The sequence below is a fragment of the Bradysia coprophila genome, unplaced genomic scaffold, assembly GCF_014529535.1.
Source record: "Bradysia coprophila strain Holo2 unplaced genomic scaffold, BU_Bcop_v1 contig_50, whole genome shotgun sequence".
NCBI lineage: Eukaryota > Metazoa > Arthropoda > Insecta > Diptera > Sciaridae > Bradysia > Bradysia coprophila.
The window spans coordinates 1,385,913-1,412,035 of record NW_023503751.1 but is presented as its reverse complement, the minus strand read 5'-3'; the positions used below and the strand labels follow the sequence as shown (position 1 = coordinate 1,412,035).

General features: G+C 37.2%; 2 protein-coding genes and 1 long non-coding RNA gene across 3 annotated transcripts; 1 reads left to right on the top strand and 2 right to left on the bottom strand.

Moving 5' to 3' along the window:
• Positions 1–5,238: 5,238 nt before the first annotated feature.
• LOC119082946 (beta-1,3-glucan-binding protein-like) lies at positions 5,239–6,459 on the bottom strand. The gene is made up of 2 exons (XM_037192597.1): positions 5,464–6,459; positions 5,239–5,395 (listed from the first exon to the last, which is right to left on the bottom strand). The coding sequence occupies exons 1-2, from the start codon at positions 6,447–6,449 to the stop codon at positions 5,266–5,268; spliced, it is 1,116 nt and encodes a 371-aa protein (XP_037048492.1). The 5' UTR covers positions 6,450–6,459; the 3' UTR covers positions 5,239–5,265.
• Positions 6,019–17,124, bottom strand: LOC119082944 (prostatic acid phosphatase-like). The gene is made up of 7 exons (XM_037192596.1): positions 16,783–17,124; positions 16,601–16,699; positions 16,095–16,540; positions 15,783–16,032; positions 15,473–15,719; positions 11,400–11,402; positions 6,019–6,028 (listed from the first exon to the last, which is right to left on the bottom strand). Exons 1-5 carry the CDS (start codon positions 16,933–16,935, stop codon positions 15,477–15,479), a joined length of 1,191 nt encoding a protein of 396 aa, XP_037048491.1. The 5' UTR covers positions 16,936–17,124; the 3' UTR covers positions 6,019–6,028; positions 11,400–11,402; positions 15,473–15,476.
• A 7,570-nt stretch (positions 17,125–24,694) lies between these two features.
• On the top strand, positions 24,695–25,179 carry LOC119082949. Its single transcript, XR_005088751.1, has 2 exons — positions 24,695–24,830; positions 24,920–25,179. It is a non-coding gene; the product is annotated as an uncharacterized LOC119082949 (long non-coding RNA).
• Positions 25,180–26,123: the final 944 nt, after the last annotated feature.

Sequence of the window (26,123 nt, the reverse complement as noted above, 5' to 3'; positions counted from 1 at the left end):
AAGGACAGACGGACAGACGGACAGACAAAATTTTTATTGCGGATTCGTCATCTATGAACATAGGCCCTTTGCCCTTACCGTCTGCTTCGAATTCCATCAATTACATAAGGCATCGTAATCCTTTAAGCCCCTTTGTACTTCGTACGGGGCTAAAAGTATTGATGTATCTTATAGCAACACACATGCGCCGCCGCGGATTTTAAATAGTTATTTACGTCACAAGTACCGTTCATTGTTACTTTAGGTTCCAAGTATGAAAATACATTTTTCCGTTCATTTAGGTTGTCTCAAATATTTCTACAGATTTTTGTAATTTTTAGTTATTTTTACTTAAAAAATTCACTTTCTTATAGGGTCTGAGACAGTTTTTACAAAAATTTGAGAAAATAACATTTCACCTATCATTCCTATCAAACATCGAATGCAACTCACTTTTATACCGAAGTAACTACAACTTCTCTTCAAAATAGTGAATTCTCTTTATGAAATTTGAAGCTTTGATTTCTGAAATTGATTTGTATCGAACGTATCCGAGGTTAAATCTCTAAACTTAACCTGAAGTTGACCTATTTATTACAGTAGTTATATTTAGTATTTATCTTTATTTAAAGCGAACGAAAAGGCTGCTAGGCGCAGCCAGTAAAATAAAAACAAGCCATCAGAACAGTCGGAGCGTTTGCTGTGACTGAGCCCCGTACCAACCCGTATATCTATTGCGTCTGTCGCCCTTATTTCACCGTATAGTAAGTTAAATTATTATGATACACATTTCGCATAGAGCAATTACGAAGCCCCGTACGACGTTCTTTTCTAATGTAGCATTTTCAAGTTACCTAAAATTTTAATTTAATTTATTGTGTACACATAGGACCTAGTAGCGGTGTCAGTCCAAGGACCCAAATATAAGATCTGTCAAAAAACCCTTAAAGGGTAAATGTGACGCAAGTCATTTATCTTACTTACAAAATAACTGATATCGCTGAGGGTGACGCATTGTGCGTCATATGCAAAAGTTTTATCAAAAAAAAATTGACCCAAAGAATTTGTGAAAGAAAATTTTACAAAAAGAAATTTGCGTCACAAGTGGCAGATGATTCGGTTTTCTTCCGTTTAAATTCTTTCAGTACATTTTTCAACCATTTTCCTATCAATAGGTTCCTCAACATCTGCCACTTCTGACGCTTTATTTCTGTAAAATTTTCTTTCACAAATTTTTTGGGTCAATTTTTTGTTGATAAAACTTTTGTGTACGGATTGCACTGAAGTTTCGGCGACATGAGTATCGGCGACTTCCTGAAGAAATGACGAGAAAAACCGGCGACTTTCTACACTCGTCGTTTCTTCAGGAAATCGCCGTTTCTTCAAGAATTCGTCGTTTCTTCAGGGAGTCGTCATTTTTTCTCGACGTTTCTTCAGGAAGTCGTCGTTTCAGAAAAGACGAGAAGAAACGTTGACTTCCAGAAAAAACGGCGAGAAGAAATAACGACTTTGTGAAGAAACGGCGGGTCGTTGGAGTTAAGGGGGGGGGGCACTGCAGTGTTAGATCATGTTAGGGAGTGCATCCTTGTACGAAATGTTACGTATCGTTCCTAGGGAATTAACACTTTTACGAAATGAAACCAGACGCGCCGACTTTACTTTTTCCCGTCGGGGGCAAGCTTTATATGGGAATTTAGAAAATTCGCTTAAACAAACTGTCCTTTATTTATCACTATTTTCATATGAATGTAACAATGGCAAACGTGTATATTTGTAACAGACATGCCGACTTCTACTTTCTCGTTGGGTGCAGTGCAGTGCACAATGTAAATTACAAGGAAATGGTTGTATATGTTGAGCTGATTGAGGGGCTTTCAATCTAACGGTACGTATTTAAAGGTTCAGTGGAATACAATGTAGATAAGAAGAGAAAGGATTTTTTGATTCTTTTTCTTTCACAAACAGTAAAATAGCTCATTTTGTTAAATAACAAATTCATTTCATACTAGCTCTACATTCTCATTTACAATAAGAGCTAGAATTGCATCAGTGGCCAGACAGCAAAAGATAAGATATTCAAGCTGTGCGGGTCGTATTAAGTTCAAATTTGTTCGTTTCTGTGGTTACAATACATTGAGCCATGCAAGCATGAGCACCACCTCAAGATGTTTCACCACCCTTATGCTATACGATTGCACTCAAATTTGTTTACAAATAGTCTTTAAATACTGTTGCAGACGGTTGTTTCTCCTTTAAATTCGACTAAGTTCGAAGTAAGTAGATCCTTTAGAGAGAGCCACTGACATAAATTGAAGTCACGATCTAACCGGAAATTGGTTTATTGGTGAATTTATGTACTGGTCGTTAATGTCTGCATAGCTTGAAAAACAGCTTTCATGACTTCCAGTACTTTAACCTCTACTATTTTTCTAGTCTAATTACGAAGGAGTATGCAGGCGTCGCGTCGCTGGCAACATTTTCGGATTTAGTAGTATTCATAGTGTCATCGTTCGTTCAAAATATTATTAGATTCAATATATTACAACTCTAAGAAACTTTGTTATTATTAGAATTCTCGGATTTGATCGTTGGGTGCATTGACGCAGGCCATCACTGAAAGTCTGCGTGTATGAATTGTAAACATTTTGATAATCCCGTTGGGGGCTACGCCCCCAACGAATCATTTCGTCGGGGGAACTTGCCCCGGCTACCCGTGGAAGACGGCGCGCCTGAATGAAACGTGAAGGAGTTTAGTTCGTCCCTACAGAATTCATATTTTTACGAAATGAATACCAATTGTCATTGTACATAAAAAGCGTTTTAACACGCCGAGCGATCCGGCCCATTGGAGTTAATTTTTTTTCTCGCTTCGTCTAGTTATTAGTCTGTGTAATTGTTTTAAATACATTTTTTCCGTCTATAATTTGGTTCTGAAAATATAAATTTTAAATCCGCTTCGCTCCGGGGCAATGGGCCGGATCGCTCGGCGTGTTAAAACGTTTTTTATGTACATACCCTAAAAATTTCAGCCAAATTCACCGGTAAATTCAAAAGTTTCGTTGTAACAGAGTAACAGAGTGACAAAGGTTGGTAAAATTCATCAATTTCAAAATGTATGAAAACGAATTTCTTCATACAAATTTCTGCAAATTTCCAAGTTTTGAAATTTAATATCTCGGCCAAATCTTAACCTTATGGCGTGTGATAGCTCGTTGAACTCGTATGGACGCCCAGATTACGAATAAAATACTTTGGGGGTAGTAGAAGCAAAGGGGGAAAAGTCAAAAAGTTCGTGTTCCTCAGTCCTGCGGAAAAATTTTTGTTGTCAAATTTTTCAGTGTGAACGGACTTGCGTCACGGCCCTTCACTAACGTAGGGCCATGATAGACGACTTTTTAGGAAAACCATGAAACACGTATTGACTAGAATCTAAAACTCAATAAATTTGTCTTTTAAACGAACTTTCTATCTGCCATATTTTCCGAGTTATAGGTCTCATAGCTCAATAGCTTAACACGCTCATAGCTCCGAAATTATAAGCTTTTATAAAAATTCCTTCAAATTAGTTTCTTAGAATTACGTCCTTAACATACCCTGACAATTTCAGCCAAATCCACCGGTAAATTAAAAAGTTTCGCCGTAACAGATAACAGAGTAACAAAAGTTGGTAAAATTCATCAATTTCAAAATGTATGAAAATGAATGTCTTCATACGATTTTCCAAATTTTGAAAATTAATATCTCGGCCAAATCTGAACTTTATGAGGCGTGTGATAGCTCGTTGAACTCGTATGGACGCCCAGATTACGAATAAAATACTTTGGGGGTAGTAGGAGCAAAGGGGGAAAAGTCAAAAAGTCCGTGTATATATGTTCCTTAGTCCTGCGGAAAAAATTTTTGTCAAATTTTTCAGTGTGAACGGACTTGCGTCACGGCTCTTCACTAACGTAGGGCCATGATTTGGGATGTTATTGACGATTTTCCCTATGAAAGCTTTTTCGTGTGACATAACTATTTTATTGGTCCCATTCCAGAATAAATTGTTTTTGTGACTGTTTATGGCGTAACCCATCCAAAATTCTAACGTTACCAGATCTTCTTTGTTCTAGACACCAGACATTCCTAACGTTTTTGGCCATTTTTTCGGCTAACATTTGAACTTTCAACAAGTTTGAAGTCACCAGCGGTCAGTTCCTAAAAATAACTGACGTCTTCATGGTCCACTGTCGTCGCTATCCTAGAACTACAGAACAATTCTGACGACTCTTCTGGTTCTGGTCTAATTAGACGGATAATGAAAAAAGAAAAAAATCATCGATGTAAGGATTGCGAATCATTTAAAATGTTTTATGTTTGGCATTAAATTGTACAAGTCTGGCGAATGCATACCTTTTGAATAGTTTGAATAATGTAGAAATGTTGAGCTCTCAAAGACCTACAATTTTAGTATTGGCTAGTGCAATATAAATTTAATAAATTTTCTGACAGGGCTTCCAGGTCTGTAACAGGGATGTTCCACGAAACTGACTATGGTGGTCCACCATTCGCGGATTGTAGCTGCGGTAGTCCTATAAACTAAACCCCATTTAATTTGTTTTGGGAGCAACCAGGTTAGATTCACTCTTCCATGGACAAAAATCATTCCCACAATTTCCAACTAGAATGCCACCTTTCACCGCATTACCATCCATACCATACACCTAATATACATCACACACGAATATACAAATTGACTTTTACATGGCATTTGTATGAAGAATTTGGGGAGCCCTACCTTCCGATGTATGTGTCGTATCCAACTTTTGAAAATTGAATTCTTATTGCCATTATTGACCTATAGCCAAAATTCCAGAAAAATCTAAAGAAACGTTTAGGAGTTGCTGGATCCACTTTTCCATAGGAACTAACTAACGTAAGCAATTTGAATTCGTATGGATGCCTAGATTTAGATTCCAAGTACCCAAGTTTGGGGGTCATTTGAGCCAACAGAGGGAAGTCAAAAAGTTGCTGTAAATGTCTTCCGCCGACCCTCAAAATCCCCAGTAGAGGGTTTGCGTCACGTCCGCTTAGTAAAGTGCGGACATGATCAGCCATCTGTCAAACATTTTTCATCCGTTGATGTAAACCTGATGTAAGCGCTTGTTTTTCAGGCATATTTCATGCATTTTGTATGGGACATCGTACAAGTTCCTAAAGTCTTCAACAGTCGTCAAATTTCCTTTCGTCTCATACACAGACCTTAAAGTCAAAGGCAAAATGTCTGCAATATTCAATCTAATTTCGTTTCTACAATGCCCAAACTCGAACATAATCAACTTGAAGGTGGGACTGGTCTGAACTATCTCTATCCCATGTTGGATCCCAAAACCTTCTGTTTTCCCAAAAATCAGCTCTAGGACGTGGAGAAGTATTCAACCTAAAAGCCAGAACAATCGTATCAATGCTCAGAGCTTCATATTTTCAAGCAGTATGCAGTAGACTCACCATGGCTTTGGAAATGGTACGTTTACAAATGAGTCAGCAAAGAAATTAGTGCCGCCGATAGCCAAATTCAGAATAATATGAAATTCTTGGTCAAATGGAGCTAGCAGCGTTGCATTTTGCCAGGGATTTTGCAGTCCACTAGATTCAAAACCTCCATAATACCAAAATCCATTTTCCGGGTTAATCTTTCCGGTCACAATATCATCGACCGAAAATGCCAGTCCTTCTGGAGTCCATGTGAGTTTGTATGTGTGAAAGTTGTCACTGAATGGTTGATTTTGGTTCCTCGCAAAATGTGCTAGTGGCCACTCATTCTTCACACGATCAGACGGTCCAAAGTGAACCGTACTCGAACATTGCTGATTACCAACATGTCCACCATCAGCATACAATGCTTTATTTCCTCTCATTTCCATAATATCAATTTCACCAGAAACTGGCCAGTCACCGTAAACACTCTCCGTGGGCATCATCCACAGTGCCGGCCATAACCAGTCACCTTCCGGCATCTTTGCACGAATTTCTACGGATCCGTATTTGAATGAAAATGAATTCATTGTATCCACTCGAGCACTTCTAATCGGATTTATGATATTCTGTCGCGTTCCCTGTCTCTCACAGCCGTAGTGCCAATCGATGGTGCACTCATCTGGTGGTATAACAACATGGGCACTATATAGGAACTTGTGCCCGAATATGGCTGAAGTAAAGGTTGGTACGATGTGAAGGTTTCCTTCCTGAGTGTACGAGTTTATGTCATCGGTGACGTACCACTGAAATTCCCAGTTGCCCCCACCGGCCAATGTAACTTCATGTCGCCATTTAGATAAATTTAGAGAATCAAATGTTTCTTCAAATATCAAATCACCCGAACAGAAATGTTGGGGTGCTATTGTTCCACTCACTGTTGTCACAGTTGGCTCACAAGCAAACGTAAGTTTGCTTCCTAATATGCTAACTATTACCGCAAATCTAAAACTATTCATTTCAACTGATTTTTCGTGAATGTTTTATTGGTACTAATTGATAATACTATGCAAGAAGCAGTGCCGGACTGGCTCTATGGTGGTTCGGGCGATTCCCGAAAGGCTTTTTGATTTTTGTATGGATAAGGGGCAACAAAGGGCGTTTTAAACAATTTCTTCATACAATGCCCGAAGGGCTTTTTTTGAGCCAGTCCGGCACTGGCAAGAAGCCATGTCATCTAGTACCATGTTATCTTATCAACAAATGATTTTCATTTTGTCATAATTATCTCGAAAAGTCCCGAGTGAAAAACTGGACCCAATGAGTATGAATATGGGTCCGGCCATTGTTGGATGTAATCCAAGTAATCAAATCAGAAGAAAAATATTAGTAAGTCTTCAATCAGTTTTCACTAATTCATTTTACTCTGTTTTAAGAGCGTACAAGGGTTCAGCTTAGGACAAGAATACAATGATGGAATACAACAAAAAATGGACGAACGGTTAATTTGAACCTTACTTAACAAAAATGTGTTTTCACATTTGTAATATAGTTTCATTTTCACGAATATTTTTCACAATTAAAACACGTCTGCAAGGCAAATTTTTTTTCCATTTTAGGTACATTTTTTCGGCAGTACACATAAGTTGCTATATCAAAACCGTTTCTTGTGTCACGAATCACGAAATGATGTTTTCCATTTTTTGAAATAAGTTTTTATTTTTAAGAAATTAACCAAAAACAATTTTGTTTCTATCACGGCGGCCATTTTGTTTTCACTATATTTCTATGATGGGTGCCTTCGATGTTCGATTTTCTATTGTTATTGAAGACACAATACGAGTTTCATTTCAATTAAAAGAGATGACGCTATAGTATTTGGTTTGTGTGACCCTTGTACGCTCTTAATATCTTGTGTCAATCTTTAGAAAGTTTGCCGAGGGTAGCCTAAAAGTACAATTTCTGAAAATGTAACAGAGAACTTCGATTCAAAAATATTTGTTTTGCTATTCGAAAGGGTTTGCAAAACTAGTCTGGGATCCTCAGTTGCTTCGGAAGGGAGATATCAGTCTTTCAATATGGTGAAATTTTGACTTTCAGTTGGTATTGCTCTATGAAGAAAATGTCGAGAGCAACAATTTTTACACTGTGGGTCTTAGAATTTGTCCCTCTATCAATTCCAATGTCAGTCTTAAGTCGACAGTGTTTCACAAGCCCTGGCTGACGCTGATGCTAGTTCTCAGAAAGAGCTCAGGGGATTTTGCTAAAACTTGTTTACTTGAATGGCACTTCCCTCCACCAACTCACTTATTAAAAAAACCCGGGATGTTAAATAACTTACACTTTTATTTAAAGTTAGTTCAGCCCCACCGTGAGCTATGAGCCACATTTCGAATTTATCACGAGAAATAATTTTTTTCCTAAACTTTCATGAATTTCGCGATCACCCATCAAGTACTAACCGCGTCGACTGTTGCTTGTGCTTTAAAACGTTCTTATTTTGCTCTCGCAATATAAATTCTGCAGCTATATTATGCGGTACATAGCCTAATTCGAGTATGTATTCATTATATTTAGCATTTTTACTTTGGCGAGTTGTTACTTGGAGCATTGTTTTAGGTTCTGAAAGAAAGTGAATTGAAACTGTGTGAAGAATCGTTAATTCAATTATTTTCTGTGAAATGACGAGCTTGACTTTTAGGCGCATTTCTTGGCTAATTAATTAATTCGTGTCTAATGTAGCGAAATTTCTGATATGCAGCACACAACTATATTTTTCATACGTCAAATATGCGTTACACTGTGCTGATTCAGAAGATTGATTGTAAAAAGCTATTGCTGTTTTTATGGATGTTATTAAGGGTGGTAAAGTGCAGAGTGAAGTTGCGAAGGTCTTTTTCGGTGCTTCTTTAACTGCTCTTTTGAAGGGAGAAAATGATGTGAGGCCAATAGCAATTGGGATTGTTTGGAGACGCTTAGCAGGGAAAATTGCAGGGAAAGTTGTAGCCGTTTCAATAGAGTTTCGGCATTGAGGGTGGTGCTGAAGCATTGGTTCATGCTGTGCGTAAGTTTTGTATAACTGATCATGCTAAACCAATGGTGCTTGTTAAGTTTGACTTTAAGAATGCGTTTAATATGCTGTTTAGGAAGTTCATGCTAGGTGACGTAAAGGACGTTTGTCCAGAGTTGTTGCCTTTGTTGCAGCAGGCGTATAGGCATCCTTCAAATCTTTATTTTACTGATTAGCCGCTAGTTTCTAAAAGAGGGTATCAGCAGGGTGAATCCTCTAGGTCCTACTGGTTTTCGTATTGGTATTTTGAGAATGACTCATTCTCTCAAGTCTAGGTTAAATGGGTGGTACTTAGACGATGGCACTATCGGTGATGTTCTGTAAGCTGTTCTACAGGATATTAGGAAGGTATTGTCCTCTTGTGAAACATCCGGATTACCTTTGAACGCGGATAAATGTGAAGTATTTTTTGTGAATACTTCTTCTGAGGATGAGGCTAGCATGTATGCTGATATTTCAGCTCTGTTGCCAGGGATTAAAAAGGTTGAGTCTTCACTTGAGATTTTAGGCTCGCCAACCTTCGAATTAGCTTTAGAAAGGATGTTTTCTTCGAAGATATAGTCAATTAGGCTGATGTGTGATCGTTTGGAGTTGATGGATGTTCAATGTTCATCCTGCTTTGTGTGTTTTTAGAAAATCTTTGAGTAGTTGTAGGTTTAATTACCTGTTGCGTTCTTGTAAGGCTTTTTTGTTATCGGATAAGCAGAAAGCTGTAGACGAGATTTTCCGTTCTACGCTCGAAGCTATATTACTAACATGAGGGTGGACGGGTTTTCAAAAAATTTTCCGCAGGACTAACGAACATATATACACAACTTTTTTGACTTTTCCCCTCCCCTCCAACTACCCCCAACTTATTTTATTCGTCTGGGCGTCCACACGAGTTCAACGAGCTATCAGACGCCTCAAAGGTTAAGGTTTGACCGAGATAATTAATTTCAAAACTTGGAAATTTATATGAAGAAATGGATTTTCATACATTTTGAAATTGATGAATTTTACCAACCTTTGTTACTCTGTTGCTTTGTCACTTTGTTACAACAAAACTTTTGAATTTACCGGCGGATTTGGCTGAAATTTTCAGGGCATGTTAAGGACGTAATTCTAAGAAACTAATTTGAAGGAATTTTTATAAAAGCTTATAATTTTGGAGCTATGAGTGTGGTACGCTATTTAGCTGCAAGACCCATAACTCAGAAAATATGGCAGATACCGCCAAGTCGGTATACAAAGGAAAATGCCGCCAAGTCGGTATACAAAGGAAAGTAACGCCAAGGCGGGAAATCCTTTGTAAAATCGGATGACATTAGCATCCAAAAACCGCTATATATTCTGCTCCAATAGCATCGGCCTTTGTACAAAGTAGGAATGAATAGGGTAAATTACATAAAACATCGTAAAATTATCATGCCCGCACGTTAGTAAGCGGGCGTGACGCAAGTCCACTACCAAAAATATTTTAACAAAACATTTTTGAGGACGGCGGAGCATATTTACAGCAACTTCTCCCCCTTAACTCCAACGACCCCCCAAATTAGGATATCTGGAATCTAGGAATACATACGAGTTCAACGAGCTATCACACGTTACTGCAGCTTCAAAATTGGCCGAGATATTGAACTTCGAAATATTGATGTTTGTACAATTGCTAAAAGTTTTTCATATGCAGAATGAGCACCAGCTGATGTACAAACAAAAACACTTTGTATTGTATACAATTCAAAGACAACCTACACACAGTTAACCTACACACGTTAACGTCATCTACGCGCACATAACACGTATGAATGAAGTAAACACATTGTTAACAATGTGCTTTGATTGTTTATCATACAATAAGTGTGTGTTAGCAGATCCAGCAGGTGATATTCAGCTGGTGCTCATTCTTCTTCTTCTTCTTCTTTTTCAGCCTGTTTCTATCCACTGATGGATGTAGGCCTCTCCAACTTCTTTCCATTTCGTACGATCCATTGCCATTTGCTGCCAGTTTGTACCTGCAATATTCTTAATTCCGTTTGTCCATCTCTCTGATGGTCTACCTATAGCTCGTCTTTTATATGGTCGCCAGTTCATGATCTTTTTGGTCCAACGTTCGTCTGTCCTTCTTGCAATATGTCCCGCCCAGCTCCATTTCAGAGATGCTATTCTTTCCATGACATCAACGACCGTGGTTTGTTGTCGAATCCATTGATTCGTCATTCTGTCTCTGAGTGTTATTCCAAGCAAATACTCCGTTCCATGGCCCTATGTGTCACTCTCAATTTATCTTCGGATGCTTTTGTTAAAGTTAACGTTTCCGCTCCATAAGTGAGCACTGGAAGGACACAAGTGTCGAAAACTTTGCGTTTCAGACTATTATTCATTTTGCTTTTGAAAATTAGTCTGAGTTTTCCGAACGCTGCCCATGCAAGACCAAACCTACGTCTTATTTCTGCAGTCTGGTTGTCCAGACCTAACTTCAGTTTATGTCCTAGATATACATAGCTGTCGACTCGTTCAATGACAGTGTCACCAATTTTGATTTCTCTATCGTCCCCGATGTTGGTCATGACTTTTGTTTTCGATAAGTTCATCTTGAGGCGAACTTTGCTCGCCTCTTCACTTAACTGTTGTAGCATAAGCTGAGCCTGACCTAGATTCGCTGCTATCGGTACAATGTCATCAGCGAAGCGGAGATTGCTCAGGTACTCTCCATTTATCTTTATTCCCATTTTACTCCAGTTTAACTTCCTAAAAATACTCTGCAGAATCGCCGTGAATAATTTCGGTGAAATGGTGTCACCCTGCCTTACACCTCGGCCGATTCTGAATTTCTCCGTGCTCTTATGAAGGTTTGTACATGAAGTAGCATTTTTGTACACATATCGAATTGTGTTGGAGTACCTTGAGTCTACTCTACATTCTGCATACGAAAAATATTTACAGGCTGTATGAAAAAAAGCAAAAATTTCGTATTTTTAGATAACTCAAATTGGCTACGTTAGTTAGTTAGTCTGTTCCATCGATATAATATAGCACATATACAAGTGCAAACAATCGAATCACAACACAAAACGAAGAGAAAAAGGAAATTGAGAAATGCAGAGTTTCAGTTATTTTCAAATATTTGTATGCATTATTTCGCGCGCTTAAATGCTAGCCGAATCGCGTCCACTGATTTAATTTCAACCAACGTGTGCGATAATGCAAGAATGAAGGCTCTACAACAAAAAGAATCAAACGCATGGTTGAACGCGTTTCCTTCGAAACACATTGGCACACTGACTGATGGATAACAACGCGCTTCGCATCTGTATAGCCCTACGTTTAGGTTCAACAATCTGTCGACCACACCGTTGCATTTGCGGAACAGCAGTGGACCAATTTGGCAGGCACGGCCTGGCTTGTCAGAAAAGTGCTGGTCGTCACACCCGCCACATCGAGCTCAACAAAATAATATGCCGGTCCTTATGCTCAATACACGTACCAGCCACTTTGGAGCCTCCCGGAATGTGCCGAAACGACGGTAAAAAACCTGACGGTCTCACTCTCACTCCCTGGTCACACGGAATGTGCTTGGTCTGGGATGCGACGTGCTGTGATACTTTCGCCGATAGTTACGTTCGTGGTTCTTCAAGATCCGCTGGAAGAGCCGCTTAGTCGGCAGCTAGACGAAAACATGAACTGTACAGCGAGATCGAGGAAAACAATTACATTTTTGTGGCTTTCGCCGTCGAAACGATGGGAACATGGTGCACAGAGGCCTTGTCGCTAGCTAATAAAATCGGCTCGAAACTTGTAGAATACAGTGGAGACCGTCGCGCAAGAGAGTATTTCTTCCAACGAATATCAATGGCGATACAACGTGCGAACGCTGCCTGTGTAATGGGCTCCATACCGTCGTCAACTAGGTTGGACGAAATTTACTATTTGCAGTCGCTTCACTTTTATATTCAATCCATGTAAACCGAATAATGCAAATAAAATTGAATACGTTGCACATACATCCATGTGATCTTTCGTCATACAGTTAGTTTGACATTACTTATCTACCCTATATTATATCGATGGGCTGTTCCTATGACAAAGGACGATTTCGTAACTCCTAAACGTTTCTATAGATTTTCCTGAAATTTTGATTATACAATCACTAAAACGAACTGGTGTGCATACGTTATTTTGCACCAGCTGGTCCTATTTGGAATTATATGTGATCAGCTGGTGCAATATAACGTATGCACACCAGTTCGGTTTAGCGATTGTAGGCTAATAATGGCCCAAATATAAGAATGGAATTTTCAAAAGTTGGTAAAAATCCATATCTTGGGAGCTTGAGCTCCCCAAAGTATCCATACAAATGCCATGGCATATAAAAGCCAATTTGTACGTATGTGTGTGTGTGTGAGTTGTATATTTTGTTGCATGATATGGATGGTAATGTGGTGAATGGTGTGTGTTGTTTTGGGATGTATTTCTTGCTGGGAATTGTTGGGATCATTAAGTATTAACTTTCACTAGGTCGGTTCCTAAATTTTGGGATGACAGATGATTCCTCTGGCTGTAGTGCACTAGCACTACCCTTCCTTTTAAAGTAACAATCCATGGAAGAAAGCTTTCTCGAAACTTCCATTAGTACACTGAACAGTAAGATAGCATAATCAAAGGCGTTTGATTCAAGTTAACGCCGAGTTTTAGACTCAGTTCTAAACATATAGAACCAAATTAAAATAGTTAAAATTCGTCAGTTAAATAACGGTCATATCCTTGCGGGAGTATTTCTACTCAAGAAAGTCTTTTGAGTTATGGGAAATTCCGAATACATTGACTATATGGAAAATGTATGAAAAAACTCGTACGGTAGAAAGACCACTTAGAGAGAAAACTCATTAAGGAATTCCGAAGACGAAAATCTCGGTTTTTTATGCATAAGCATATATGGGAAAACGATTAGTTTTAATGGATTTTTTACGACTTGCTATCCCTGTAATGTTAAATTGTGTATAAAGGGAGGATCGAAGAGCTTACTCATTCTCTTTGTGTTAACAATTTTAATTGTGCATAGTGTTGCTGTCGGTCGATGTATTGAATAAGAAAATAGTTTGAATAATAATTGAATTTGTGAGACTTAATTTGAGTGTTTATTAAATAAAGAGTTTAACAACCAATCTAGTGTCGTGTGCTTATTATTGTTGGGAACGTCTACCGCTCGGCAAATTCCCTAAGGCATCTTGGCAGGTCTTGTACTATTCGGTCAAGCGTTACATGGCACTTCCTAACTTCCATCGGATTTTTTGATGGTTTTGGGTTATTTTCGACATGGGTAAGGTGTTCCAAGGCTGATTTCTAAATTTTGGGATGACAGATGATTCCTCTGGCACTTCCCAACGTCCATCGGTTTTTTTGAAGGATTTGGGTTATATTCGACATAAGTGAGGTGGTCCAAGGTTGGTTCCTAAATTTTGGGATGACACATGATTCCTTTGGCACTTCCTAACTTCCATCGGATTTTTTGATGGATTTGGGTTATTTTCGACATGTGTGAGGTGTTCCAAGATTGATTTCTAGATTTTGGGATTCAGACTGATTTCTCTAGAATTTTTAAATTTCTATAAGGTTTTGATGTTGTCGAAAAGACTTACTTACAAAAGTGGTGATATCACTCAAAAAACCCTTAAAGAGTAAATGTGACGCAAGTCCTTTATCTTACTTACAAAATAACTGATACCGCTGAGGGTGACGCATTGTGCGTCGTACGCAAAAGTTTTACCAACAAAAAATTTACTCAGAAAATTTGTGAAAGAAAATTTTACAAGAAGAAATTTGCGTCACAAGTGGCAAATGTTGAGGAACGTATTGTTAGGAAAATGGTTGAAAAAATAGAATATATTTACAGTGAAAAATTTACATTAACCCTTAGGAGACGTGTTGTTTTAATACAACAATTTCAAAAAATTTTGTCATGAAATACAACAAAAATTCAACAATTTTTGGTCAACCGTTAGTAATCATAGAAGAAACAAAAAAAATATAGCAAAAAACAAGACACGATAAATCATAGAAAAAAACACAATTGACAAACTAGCGATTACTTCGCTATATAAAATATCTCGTCTAACTTGATCGTGTCCTGTGGTATCGTTCCGAGAATAGACGCCGCATTTCCACGCTGGTTGAAAAATGTACTGAAAGAATTTAAACGAAACTGGATCATCTACCACTTGTGACGCAAATTTCTTGTTGTAAAAATTTCTTTCACAAATTTCTTGGGTAAATTTTTTGTTGCTAAAACTAGGCATGTTCACTGAAAAATATCATCAATCGATGATAAAATTTCCAAATAATCGATACTATATCAATCGAATGTTTTATCGATAATCGATAAATATCGACTGATAATCAACAAATATCCACCGAAAATCGAATTATCAGTCTATATTTGCCGATTTTCAGTCGATATTTATCGATTATCGATAAAACATTCGATTGATATTGATTTTCTGAAAATATCGATAATCGATTCCAGGGAAATAATCCGATATTTTATCAATCGAATGAATTATCGAACATGCCTAGCTAAAACTTTTGCGTACGACGCACAATGCGTCACTCTCAGCGGTATCAGTTATTTTGTTAGTAAGATAAAGGACTTGCGTCACATTTACCCTTTAAGGGTTTTTTGACTGATCCAAAATATTGGAAATTAATAGGAATTAACGTGCCAAAAGGAATTAATCCGGTAATTAATGGAATTGAAAGGTATTAAAAGGATTCAAATGGAATAAGTAATTGATTTGCCACCACTTTGGCCAGTGGTTTTTCCCTTCGATGAAAACTAAAAGAAATATCGCGTTTTTCATAACTTTTTCAGTAGTCGATCGATATGCTAAGTTTAAAGCCATTAGGACTTTTCATTTGGGCTTCTATAGAGAGACAAACAAACAAACATTAAATTTGATATCAAAGATATGCTTTGAATAAATAAACCAACGGAACTGAGTTAAGTATCTGTCCTCGTGTCCGCCTCTTCCGGTATGAGACATTCAGTATCGAAATCATTTTTCGGTATGATATCATCATAAATTTCGTACATTTTCGATAACGGACAGGCGGTTCCACATCCAGGTATATCAATTGGTCCTGGATTTTTGTCGGAGTTTTTGTAAAATATCTGAACAATGTGTTCATTTCCAATTTTTCGCAATTCCAAAGTAATAGCTGCAGCATACGGCACGTACTGATTCTATTCAACAGAAATGATTGACGTTATGTTCAACATTAAAGGGAATTCAAAAATTATTCTCACTTCTAAAAGTTTCAGTGAACGCAAAAAACTGAATGCAGTCAAGTCGTGCGAGCTGTACATCCACATTTTGCGGTTCGGTGTTAAAGTATTTTGAATTTTCGACGTGAAACGGTCGAGAATGTCCTTGAGGAAAAATCCGATGGAAAATTTTGACAGGAATTTTGTTCCGCTGGAAAGTGTGTAATATGTCATAGCGGCTCGTTCGAAATCATCGTTGTTCGGGTAAAGTTTCCCGACCCATTGAGGAAGTCTAAAATAAAAATGATTATTTCTCTGACGTTGTTGCAACATTCACAAATTGATCATGCTTACTTGTACTTGTGAGTGGTCTCACAAATCCATGTATCTCGTGTGACCGTCAGCTCGCCGTAGGTGCTGATGTTTTTTCCAATGTGCAAAGTCAGATAGTCGAAAATCGGCTGAATCGAATGATAATATTTTTCCATCTCATCCGAGGCTAAGTACTGCTTCATCGCATTTTCATACGACGAACAGTTGGGCACATTTGTTGCGATCAAATAATCCATACTTGCCGGTACAGTATGTACCGGTATCGGTTGCCAGAAGAAATTTTTCTTCCACATTTGTTTCCCGTGAGGTGGATACAGCCCGGCCAATACACTCTGTGCACTCATTATAGTTCGATCCACGTCGGATGATCGCACATAAATGTCATTGGCATGGTATACTTCACTGAGAAAGTTATTGTATCTACGCCGCAACCATTGGCCGAGCGAGTATTCTTGTTGTATTCCCAACTACAAAATGAGAATTGTACGTAAACATCTTCGATGTTCAGATTATTGCGGATAACTTACAGTAGTCAACTGTCCCCATCCTTCGGGCCAGTAAGAAAGATCAGTGTATTTACTACCTGGTGTGGACATTACTGGATTTCTATCACCATGACGATAAAGCTGGATGGTAATGAAGTGGCGATATTATATGGGCTAGACTGATAAACTACATTTCCATAAATAAATTAAGAAACATCACAAACCACATGAACAAACACTAACTCCCCATCAGCTTCTGAGTTCCTCTTATTTTCACCAAGATCCAGATCCGGTGAATTTTCGATGCCCAACCAAACGCATATCGACATTATAAAAATCGCAAAGATAAACACACAATAGGGAAGACAGTAAGCCATAATTATCGCTCTGTCGTCCGTGACAAACTATAAGTAGTTGATAAGTAGCTGATAGTTTCACTTTTGAACAATAGGAATATTGAATTTAAATAAAAACGCTAGCGGTTCATTGAAGGTTACTTCGAACACAACAAAATCATCTATCTCTTGATAATCTCAATTGAAAGACACTTTGTTATCAGACACCAATTGAAATTGAAATCGATATGAATTATGGTTTGGTGCAAATTCGTAGACGAACTAATAGGTTCTATTCGAAACCGGTTACTTTATACGAAAACATATTTAATTGAAACCTAATCTCTCATCCTTATCACGTATACAAGTAGAGGTGAGCAGATTTATCTGATTCATAGCCATGCCGTCTAAGTTTCAGATAGGTTTTAATGTCTGCCCATATGCTCGTTTGTTTATGGATGGCTCGAAATTATCTTATACTGTCTTTGCACTCTATCACGACGGTTAAGTTAGCTCAAACGTTTACTCAAAATTTTAACGATATCGCTAACCTCGAACGATTTAGCGCTTCGAAATAAGTTAGCGCTATTTCGAAGCGCTAAATCAATTTTAACAAATCTTCAGTCATTTCGGATCCCAACAAAAATCTCTACGAGAAAAGTGTGACGCAGTCTTTGAAATACAATGTCTAAAATGAATGATATTGCTAAAGTTGACGCTTTCAGCTTCGTTGCGCAAAAATTAAATTTTACAATTAGTTCAAACAAGTTCACTGGAAACAACCAAAATTTTACCAAATCTATTCTATTCCACTCTATTCATCAAAATGATACCCAAGTGTAGATCTATCGATATAGCCAATAAAAAAATTCTGAATAAAATTTCGGTCGCCATTTTGAACCTTTTCCTCACTTCATCTGTCATCCCAAAATTTAGGAACCAACCTTGGAACACCTCTCTTATATCGAAAATAACCCTAATCCATCGAGAAATCCGATGGAAGTTAGGAAGTGTCAGAGGAATCATCTGTCATCCCAAAATTTAGGAACCAACCTTGGAACAACTCACTTATGTCGAAAATAACCCAAATCCATAAAAAAAACCGATGGAAGTTAAGAAGTGCCAGAGCAATCATCTGTCATCCCAAAATTTAGGAACCAACCTTGGAACATCTCACTCATGTCGTATATCACCCAAATTCATCAAAAAACCTTATGTAAATTAAAAAATTCTAGAGAAATCAGTCTGAATCCCAAAATCTAGAAACCAATCTTGGAACACCTTACTTATATCGAAAATAACCAAAATCCATCAAAAAATCCCATGGAAGTTAGGAGTGCCAGAGGAATCATCTGTCATCCCAAAATTTAGGAACCAACTTTGGAACATCTCACTCATGTCCAATATAACCCAAATCCATCAAAAATACCGATGGAAGTTAAGAAGTGCCAGAAGAATCATCTGTCATCCTAAAATTTAGGAACCAGCCTTGGAACAACTCACTCATGTCGTATATAACCCAAATTCATCAAAAAATCCGATGGAAGATAGGTGGTGCCAGAGGAATCCCCTGTCATCCTAAAATTTAGGAACTAACCTTGTAACACCTCAATTATATCGGTAATAGGCTGCAGTAACGTGTGATAGTTCGTTGAGCTCGTATGGATTCCTAGATTCCAGATCTAGGGGTCGTTTGGGGGTCGTTGGAGTTAAGGGGAAGAAGTCAAAAAGTTGCTGTAAATATGCTCCGCCGTCCTCAAATTTTTTTTAAATTTTTTTTGGTAGTGGACTTGCGTCACGCCCGCTAACTAACGTGCGGGCATGATACGTATATATAACCATATACTAACTATATATATATGTCAATATAGCCATATACTAACTATATTTAGGTACATATAGCCATATTCTAACGATACACTGAAAGTGACCAAATTTTTCCCGCTGCCAGTCACATACACCGAAAGTGACCAAATTTTTCCAGCTGCCCGTCACATACACTGAAAGTGACTAAATTTTCCCGTTGCCCAACCGTACACCAAAAGTGACAAAATTTTTCCAACTGCCCAACATTCAAGTACCAAATTTTTTTTTCAAATTTTCCCACACAAAACGAGCCGTCAGAACAGTCGGAGCGTTTATCGATTTATATTGTTTTTACAAAAATCCAAAATTTCGGCCGACGGCCATTTTGTTAGGATGTGGAATAGTACGGCTGCTTTACATTCGTTAGTAATTTTCAAAGAAAAAAAATTCATAAAATTCGGTCAAATTTTACTCGAGATATTAACAAAAAACCACCACCTTCACTGTACGGGCGAGTAGCCACATATAAGCTCACTCCAAGAGACCTAGCTCACGCTTCAAATCCGTTCAAATTTGGCCAGCCTACAAGCAAAAACGGCTTGCCGCCCTGTACCTAGTTCACATCAAGGGGTCTAACTCACGAGTCGGTCATCCAATTTCCATAAACTTTTTTTTTGTCGATCGGTATTGTAAATACCTTTCATTTGACGAATCACTTACAAGTGTAGCCTTTAAATGGCCAGAGATATCTTAGCCTCACTATTTTGACTATCTTTCAGGATTTTTTTTTTATCGGATTTGATTTACTCAAGATATCAACGTGACAGACGGACGGACAGACGGACAAAATTTTTATTGTGGATTCGTCATCTATGAACATAGACAAACACTTTGCCCTTACCGTCTGCTTCGAATTCCATCAATTACACACGGCATCGTAATCCTATAAGCCCCTTTGTACTTCATACGGGGCTAAAAACACCGTCATCACCAAACACACATCATTTTGTATGTTGATACACACAAACTTCCGGGAGCCCTAACTCCCAAAAACGCTCGCGTACCCCCATTTTTTAAAATGTTATTTTGATCTAGGACCCGAGATTGACCTATAACCAAAATTTCAGGAAAATCTAAAGAAACGTTCAGAGTTACGAAATCGCCCTTTTCCATAGGAACTAACTAACTAACGTAGGCGATTTCAGCTATCTGAAAAAACGAAATTTTTCATTTTTATATGGGAGAACCAGGATTTTGAAATTCAATATCTCATCCAATTTTGAAGCTGCAGTAACGTGTGATAGCTCGTTGAACTCGTATGGATGCCTAGATTCCGAATAGTTTGGGAGTCATTGGAGCCAAGGGGGGAAGTGAAAAAGTTGCTGAACATATGCTCCTTAGTCCCCAATTTTTATTTTTTATTTTGTAGTAGTGGACTTGCGTCACGCCCGCTAACTAACGTGCGGACATGATAACATTGGGATTGACACATTTGGTGTAGTAAAACAAGTAATGATATCATCGATGGTTTATAGAAATGAAATTTTGATAATTGACACTCACATAAGTTTTATTGAATCATTTTTCATAAACTCATTTTATTTCATACAATTCGCATGCACTACTTCAATTCTCTTTTTTGCAGCTTGCTGACTGGATTCTGGTGCAGGTGGCTGTTCAGTTACTTGTGTAAGTGGTCGCTCACTCGCGTTTCCCTGTGCAGGAGGATCGGTCACAACTTTACGTTTTATTTCGAAACGGACTTTGAACTTCTTGAAAATATTAACGGCAATTTTGAAACTCCATTCATCTGTTGCTGCTGCACTTTCTTCTTCTTCTTCATCATCAGATTCTTCGTCAACGTATCCGATCCTTTTGAATGCTTTCTTCATGTCATCAACATCCTTCTCGCTTCCTGCAAACTTTTCCATTTCCTGAATCAACTCCTTGACCAACTTGGCGTCTAATTCATCGAATTGTTTATAATGTTTCTCGATCTCATCAAACAGATCACACACTCGGGATTCTTCTACACTCATCTTCGGCTTCGGTACTTTTTTATTAATTTCTTTTACAGCAAGTAACGATTAACGTAATCCTTAACTGGGCCTATATTCTTGATTCGTTTTCAGATGCAAAAAAATGACTGAGCCCAATAGAGCATTTTGACTGTTTTATTGGCGAATGAATTTTTTAGCCCCGTACGAAGTACAAAGGGGCTTATAGGCTTACGATGCCGTGTGTAATTGATGGAATTCGAAGCAGACGGTAAGGGCAAAGTGTTTGCCTATGTTCATAGATGACGAATCTGCAATAAAAATTGTGTCTGTCCGTCTGTCCGTCACGTCGATATCTTGAGTTAATCAAATCCGATTTCAAAAAAATTTTTCCCCTAAAGATAGTCGAAATAGTGAGGCTAAGTTCGAAGATGGTCATATTCGGGTCGGCCCTTCGTGAGTTAGGGCCACCTAAGTGATTTAAGGTCTTTTGGTGATATTTATGGCAAAATAAACGATGGAAATGTAAATGATAGGTATTGTCAATATCAATCCAGGAAAAAAAAGTTTTTTTAAATCGGGTGAGTGGACCGTGAGTTAGGGCCTTAGAAGTGAAATGCTACTAGGGTCCTATGTGTATTCTACATAGAACTCGAGTAAATTTTCATTCGTTTTTCTTAATTCTTGTTTCATTTGGAAGGTAATCAAAGGCCGAATAGAATGTTGTTGAAAAAAAATTAAATTTGGGTTCTTGGCCTAAGGCCGCTACTAGGGCCCTATGTGTATTTTACATATAACTCGAGCAAATTTCATCCGTTTTTCGTAATTTTTGTTTCATTTGGAAGGTAATCAAAGGCCGAATAGAATGTTGATGAAAAAAATTAAATTTGGGTCCTTGGCCTAAGGCCGCTACTAGGCCCTTCAAAAAAATAAATTTTTTAGGGCGATTTGAAATTTTTGTTTCATTTGAAAGGAACGTCGCACGGGGCTTCGTAATTGCGCTAATTGCGCTGTACACATTTCATAATAATTTTACTTTAACTACATTAACCGGCGCAATAGGCTTACGGTCAAAGTAGGGTGACAGACGCACTAGGGTCACGTACGCAATAGATATACGGGTTTGTACGGGGCTCAGTCGCAGCAAACGCTCCGACTGTTCTGATGGCTCGTTTCTTATCAATCGTTAGAGCAAGGGGGTATTCACTGATAATTTATCATTTAATTTTTCAAACTTTATCAGTTCATCTTCGTTTATCCTTTGGATCTTTATCATCATTTAATTTATCACATATACGATAAGATATTTAAAATTATCATTTATATTTTTAGATAAAATTCCTATTTATCATAGATTTATCCCAGACTCAAAAATATTTTCTAAAGATGTTTGCTTTATTCCTGAGATATAATTTATGATAACGTAATCATATGAGTGAGTTTTGTAGCGTACGGAGAAAGTAAATGATAATTGCTTCTGATTTTAATATATCGTACATCGATGTACATCCATACCAAGTCGAAATACTTCGATATTTGTTGAAGTACTTCGATATATGTATCGAAGTATATCGACGTATATCGAAGTATATCGACGTAAATCGAAGTACTTCAACATATATCGAAGTGTATCGAATGTACTTCAACATAGATCGAAGTACTTCAACATAGATCGAAATACTTCAACATAGATCGAAGTACTTCAACATATATCGAAGTACTTCGACCAAGACTTCGACTTATATCGAAGTATACCGAAGTATATCAAAGTACTTCAACATATATCAAAGTACTTCAACCAAGACTTCGACTTATATCGAAGTATACCGACTTCTATCAAAGTACTTCAACATATATCGAAGTATATCGACGTATATCGAAGTACTTCAACATATATCGAAGTACTTCAACACAGATCGAAGTACTTCAACATAGATAGAAGTACTTCAACATATATAGGAGTACTTCAACATATATAGGAGTATATCGACGTATATCAAAGTACTTCAACATATATCGAAGTATATCGATGTATATCGAAGTACTTCAACATATATCGAAATATATCGACGTATATCGAAGTACTTCAACATATATCGAAGTACTTCAACATAGATCGAAGTATATCGACGTATATCAAAGTACTTCAACATAGATCGAAGTACTTCAACATATATCGAAGTACTTCAACATATATCGAAGTACTTCAACATAGATCGAAATATATCGACGTATATCGAAGTACTTCAACATATATCGAAGTACTTCAACATATATCGAAGTATATCGACGTATATCAAAGTACTTCAACATATATCGAAGTATATCGATGTATATCGATGTATATCGAAGTACTTCAACATATATCGAAGTACTTCAACATATATCGAAGTATATCGACGTATATCAAAGTACTTCAACATATATCGAAGTATATCGATGTATATCGAAGTACTTCAACACAGATCGAAGTACTTCAACATAGATAGAAGTACTTCAACATATATAGGAGTACTTCAACATATATAGGAGTATATCGACGTATATCAAAGTACTTCAACATAGATCGAAGTACTTCAACATATATCGAAGTACTTCAACATATATCGAAGTACTTCAACATAGATCGAAATATATCGACGTATATCGAAGTACTTCAACATATATCGAAGTACTTCAACATATATCGAAGTATATCGACGTATATCAAAGTACTTCAACATATATCGAAGTATATCGATGTATATCGAAGTACTTCAACATATATCGAAGTACTTCAACATATATCGAAGTATATCGACGTATATCAAAGTACTTCAACATATATCGAAGTATATCGATGTATATCGAAGTACTTCAACATATATCGAAATATATCGACGTATATCGAAGTACTTCAACATATATCGAAGTACTTCAACATAGATCGAAGTATATCGACGTATATCAAAGTACTTCAACATAGATCGAAGTACTTCAACATATATCGAAGTACTTCAACATAGATCGAAGTACTTCAACATATATCGAAGTACTTCAACACAGATCGACATACTTCAACATAGATCGAAGTACTTCAACATAGATCGAAGTATATCGACGTATATCGAAGTACTTCAACATATATCGAAGTACTTCAACATAGATCGAAGTACTTCAACATAGATCGAAGTACTTCAACATAGATCGAAGTACTTCAATATATCGAAGTACTTCAACATATTTTGAAGTACTTCAACATAGATCGAAGTATATCGACGTATATCGAAGTACTTCAACAAACATCGAGGTACTTCAACACAGATCGAAGTACTTCAACATAGATCGAAGTGACAAAGCGAGAGTCCTTTCGCTTTGTTTGTTTAGCAATGGGAACGAACAAAAATTTCTTTGGCTATTATTGCCTCCTCTTTATTTACAACCAATTATAAAACACTGTGCTGGCTTCGTTACAATAACAAAGTTAAAAGAATAAAGAATTTAAATGAAATATTCAATAGCTGTATTCCCATCAGATTTAGCAGACTCTGATAAATTTAACTCGTCGATGGCGTCTAGATAAATTTGACAGAAAAATTGAATTTAATTTCGTTAATTTCGGAGAACAGGATCAACTTTACGAACGAATAAATTCATAATTGATCATTATTTCCGTTGTACAATCACTGATGAGTGCGTTTGACGCGTAAATGTCAAATTTATCGACGATTAAATTTATCAGCATTTAGCAGCGCTGATGGGAATTGGACTAATGATATATTTCTTGGTAAACATATACACGTAAATGATAACCACAAACTGTCAAAAATATTCAACAAAATCAAAACAAAAAGAAATTGACACAAAATTTAATACCTACGAACGCCAAAATTTAAAATTCAAAATTTAATTTGATGTTGCCCTCAAGGCCAGTTTAAAGTAAACTGATCCGTAGAAACTTTTAATTATTATCGACGACTGCATTAGCGACATGGTTGTATACAATTTTGACACATCATGTCAATCAATGATTGGCAAAGTCATTTAGTTTTGGGAATCGAGAGGATAACAATCCCTCTCGATTTTCTTCTTTTATATTTTTCCATCTAAGTGGATGGTGTATCATTTGGTAGCCGTTGCGCCGATATAACTAAAGTGAGTGCTTTGCAAGGTGCTTTGACGACAAGTTTGACGATGAATGTGTTATCATACATGGGCGATGCAAATTGATGATTTTGTTTTAGAACAGGTTCTGGTTGCGCGGCTAACTAGTCAATTTTTGCAATGGGTAACTGGCAAGGCAACTGGTTGGTGGTCAGAGTGACCCACAGGACACACCTCCGTAATAAAACACTGTGTTCGATGGCACGAAATTTTCGCTACGATCTATATTTAAGTTTATTATTTTTTATGCCGACGCGGCTCTTTAGAATACATTGACTTCGAGTTGAATTATTGTTTCCATTCCAAGAGCTCCGCACTGAAAACACAAACAAACGAATGTAAATAAACCAGCTATGAAGGTGACGTTTTTATCAGTGCCTTATTTCTTCTACTCAAATGGGGTAAGAATAATGGTTATGTTGACGTTTCCTGCTCTAATTTTGTAAACAGCCGAAATTATTTCGAACGCAACGTCCTCATCTTGATCGTCAATGTTATCATCGTCGAAGTCATCTCCGCCTCCAAAACTAAACTTCCATTAGGACAAGGGTAATGATTTACATCCAAATCTAACGTATATATTAAAGAGCTGAATTACAACGTAAAAGTGACACTTGATAGGTTTCTTCCATCGTACGGTAAAAACGATTTTTGATAAGTCGAAAACGAACGAGAGCATCCACAGAGCCACAACCTCAACGCTTCTGCGAACAATTTGTTAACAAAACTTTTTTGGTTATGGTTCTATGGATGACGATTTGACAGCTCAAATAACTTTGGAAGAAACCTATAGGTGAAAAAATTTAAATTCGAAAGTGAATGTCAAGATAGCTTCATCTTCGATCTATGTTGAAGTACTTCGATATATGTTGAAGTACTTCGATATACGTCGATATATTTCGATCTATGTTGAAGTACTTCGATATATGTTGAAGTACTTCGATCTATGTTGAAGTACTTCGATATATGTTGAAGTACTTCGATATACGTCGATATACTCCTATATATGTTGAAGTACTTCGATATATGTTGAAGTACTTCGATATACGTCGATATACTCCTATATATGTTGAAGTACTTCGATATATGTTGAAGTACTTCGATATACGTCGATATATTTCGATGTATGTTGTAGTACTTCGATGTATGTTGAAGTACTTCGATATATGTTGAAGTACTTCGATTTACGTCGATATACTTCGATATACGTCGATATACTTCGATACATATATCGAAGTACTTCAACAAATATCGAAGTATTTCGACTTGGTATGAATGTACATC

Coding starts and splice junctions, on each gene's coding strand:
- LOC119082946 (XM_037192597.1), bottom strand. CDS start 6,449: ATGAATAGTTTTAGATTTGCGGTAATAGTTAGCATATTAGGAAGCAAA. Junction 5,396..5,463: donor GTACCATTTCCAAAGCCATG/GTGAGTCTACTG, acceptor TCTGGCTTTTAG/GTTGAATACTTCTCCACGTC.
- LOC119082944 (XM_037192596.1), bottom strand. CDS start 16,935: ATGGCTTACTGTCTTCCCTATTGTGTGTTTATCTTTGCGATTTTTATA. Junction 16,700..16,782: donor AGTTAGTGTTTGTTCATGTG/GTTTGTGATGTT, acceptor ATTACCATCCAG/CTTTATCGTCATGGTGATAG. Junction 16,541..16,600: donor GATGGGGACAGTTGACTACT/GTAAGTTATCCG, acceptor CTCATTTTGTAG/TTGGGAATACAACAAGAATA.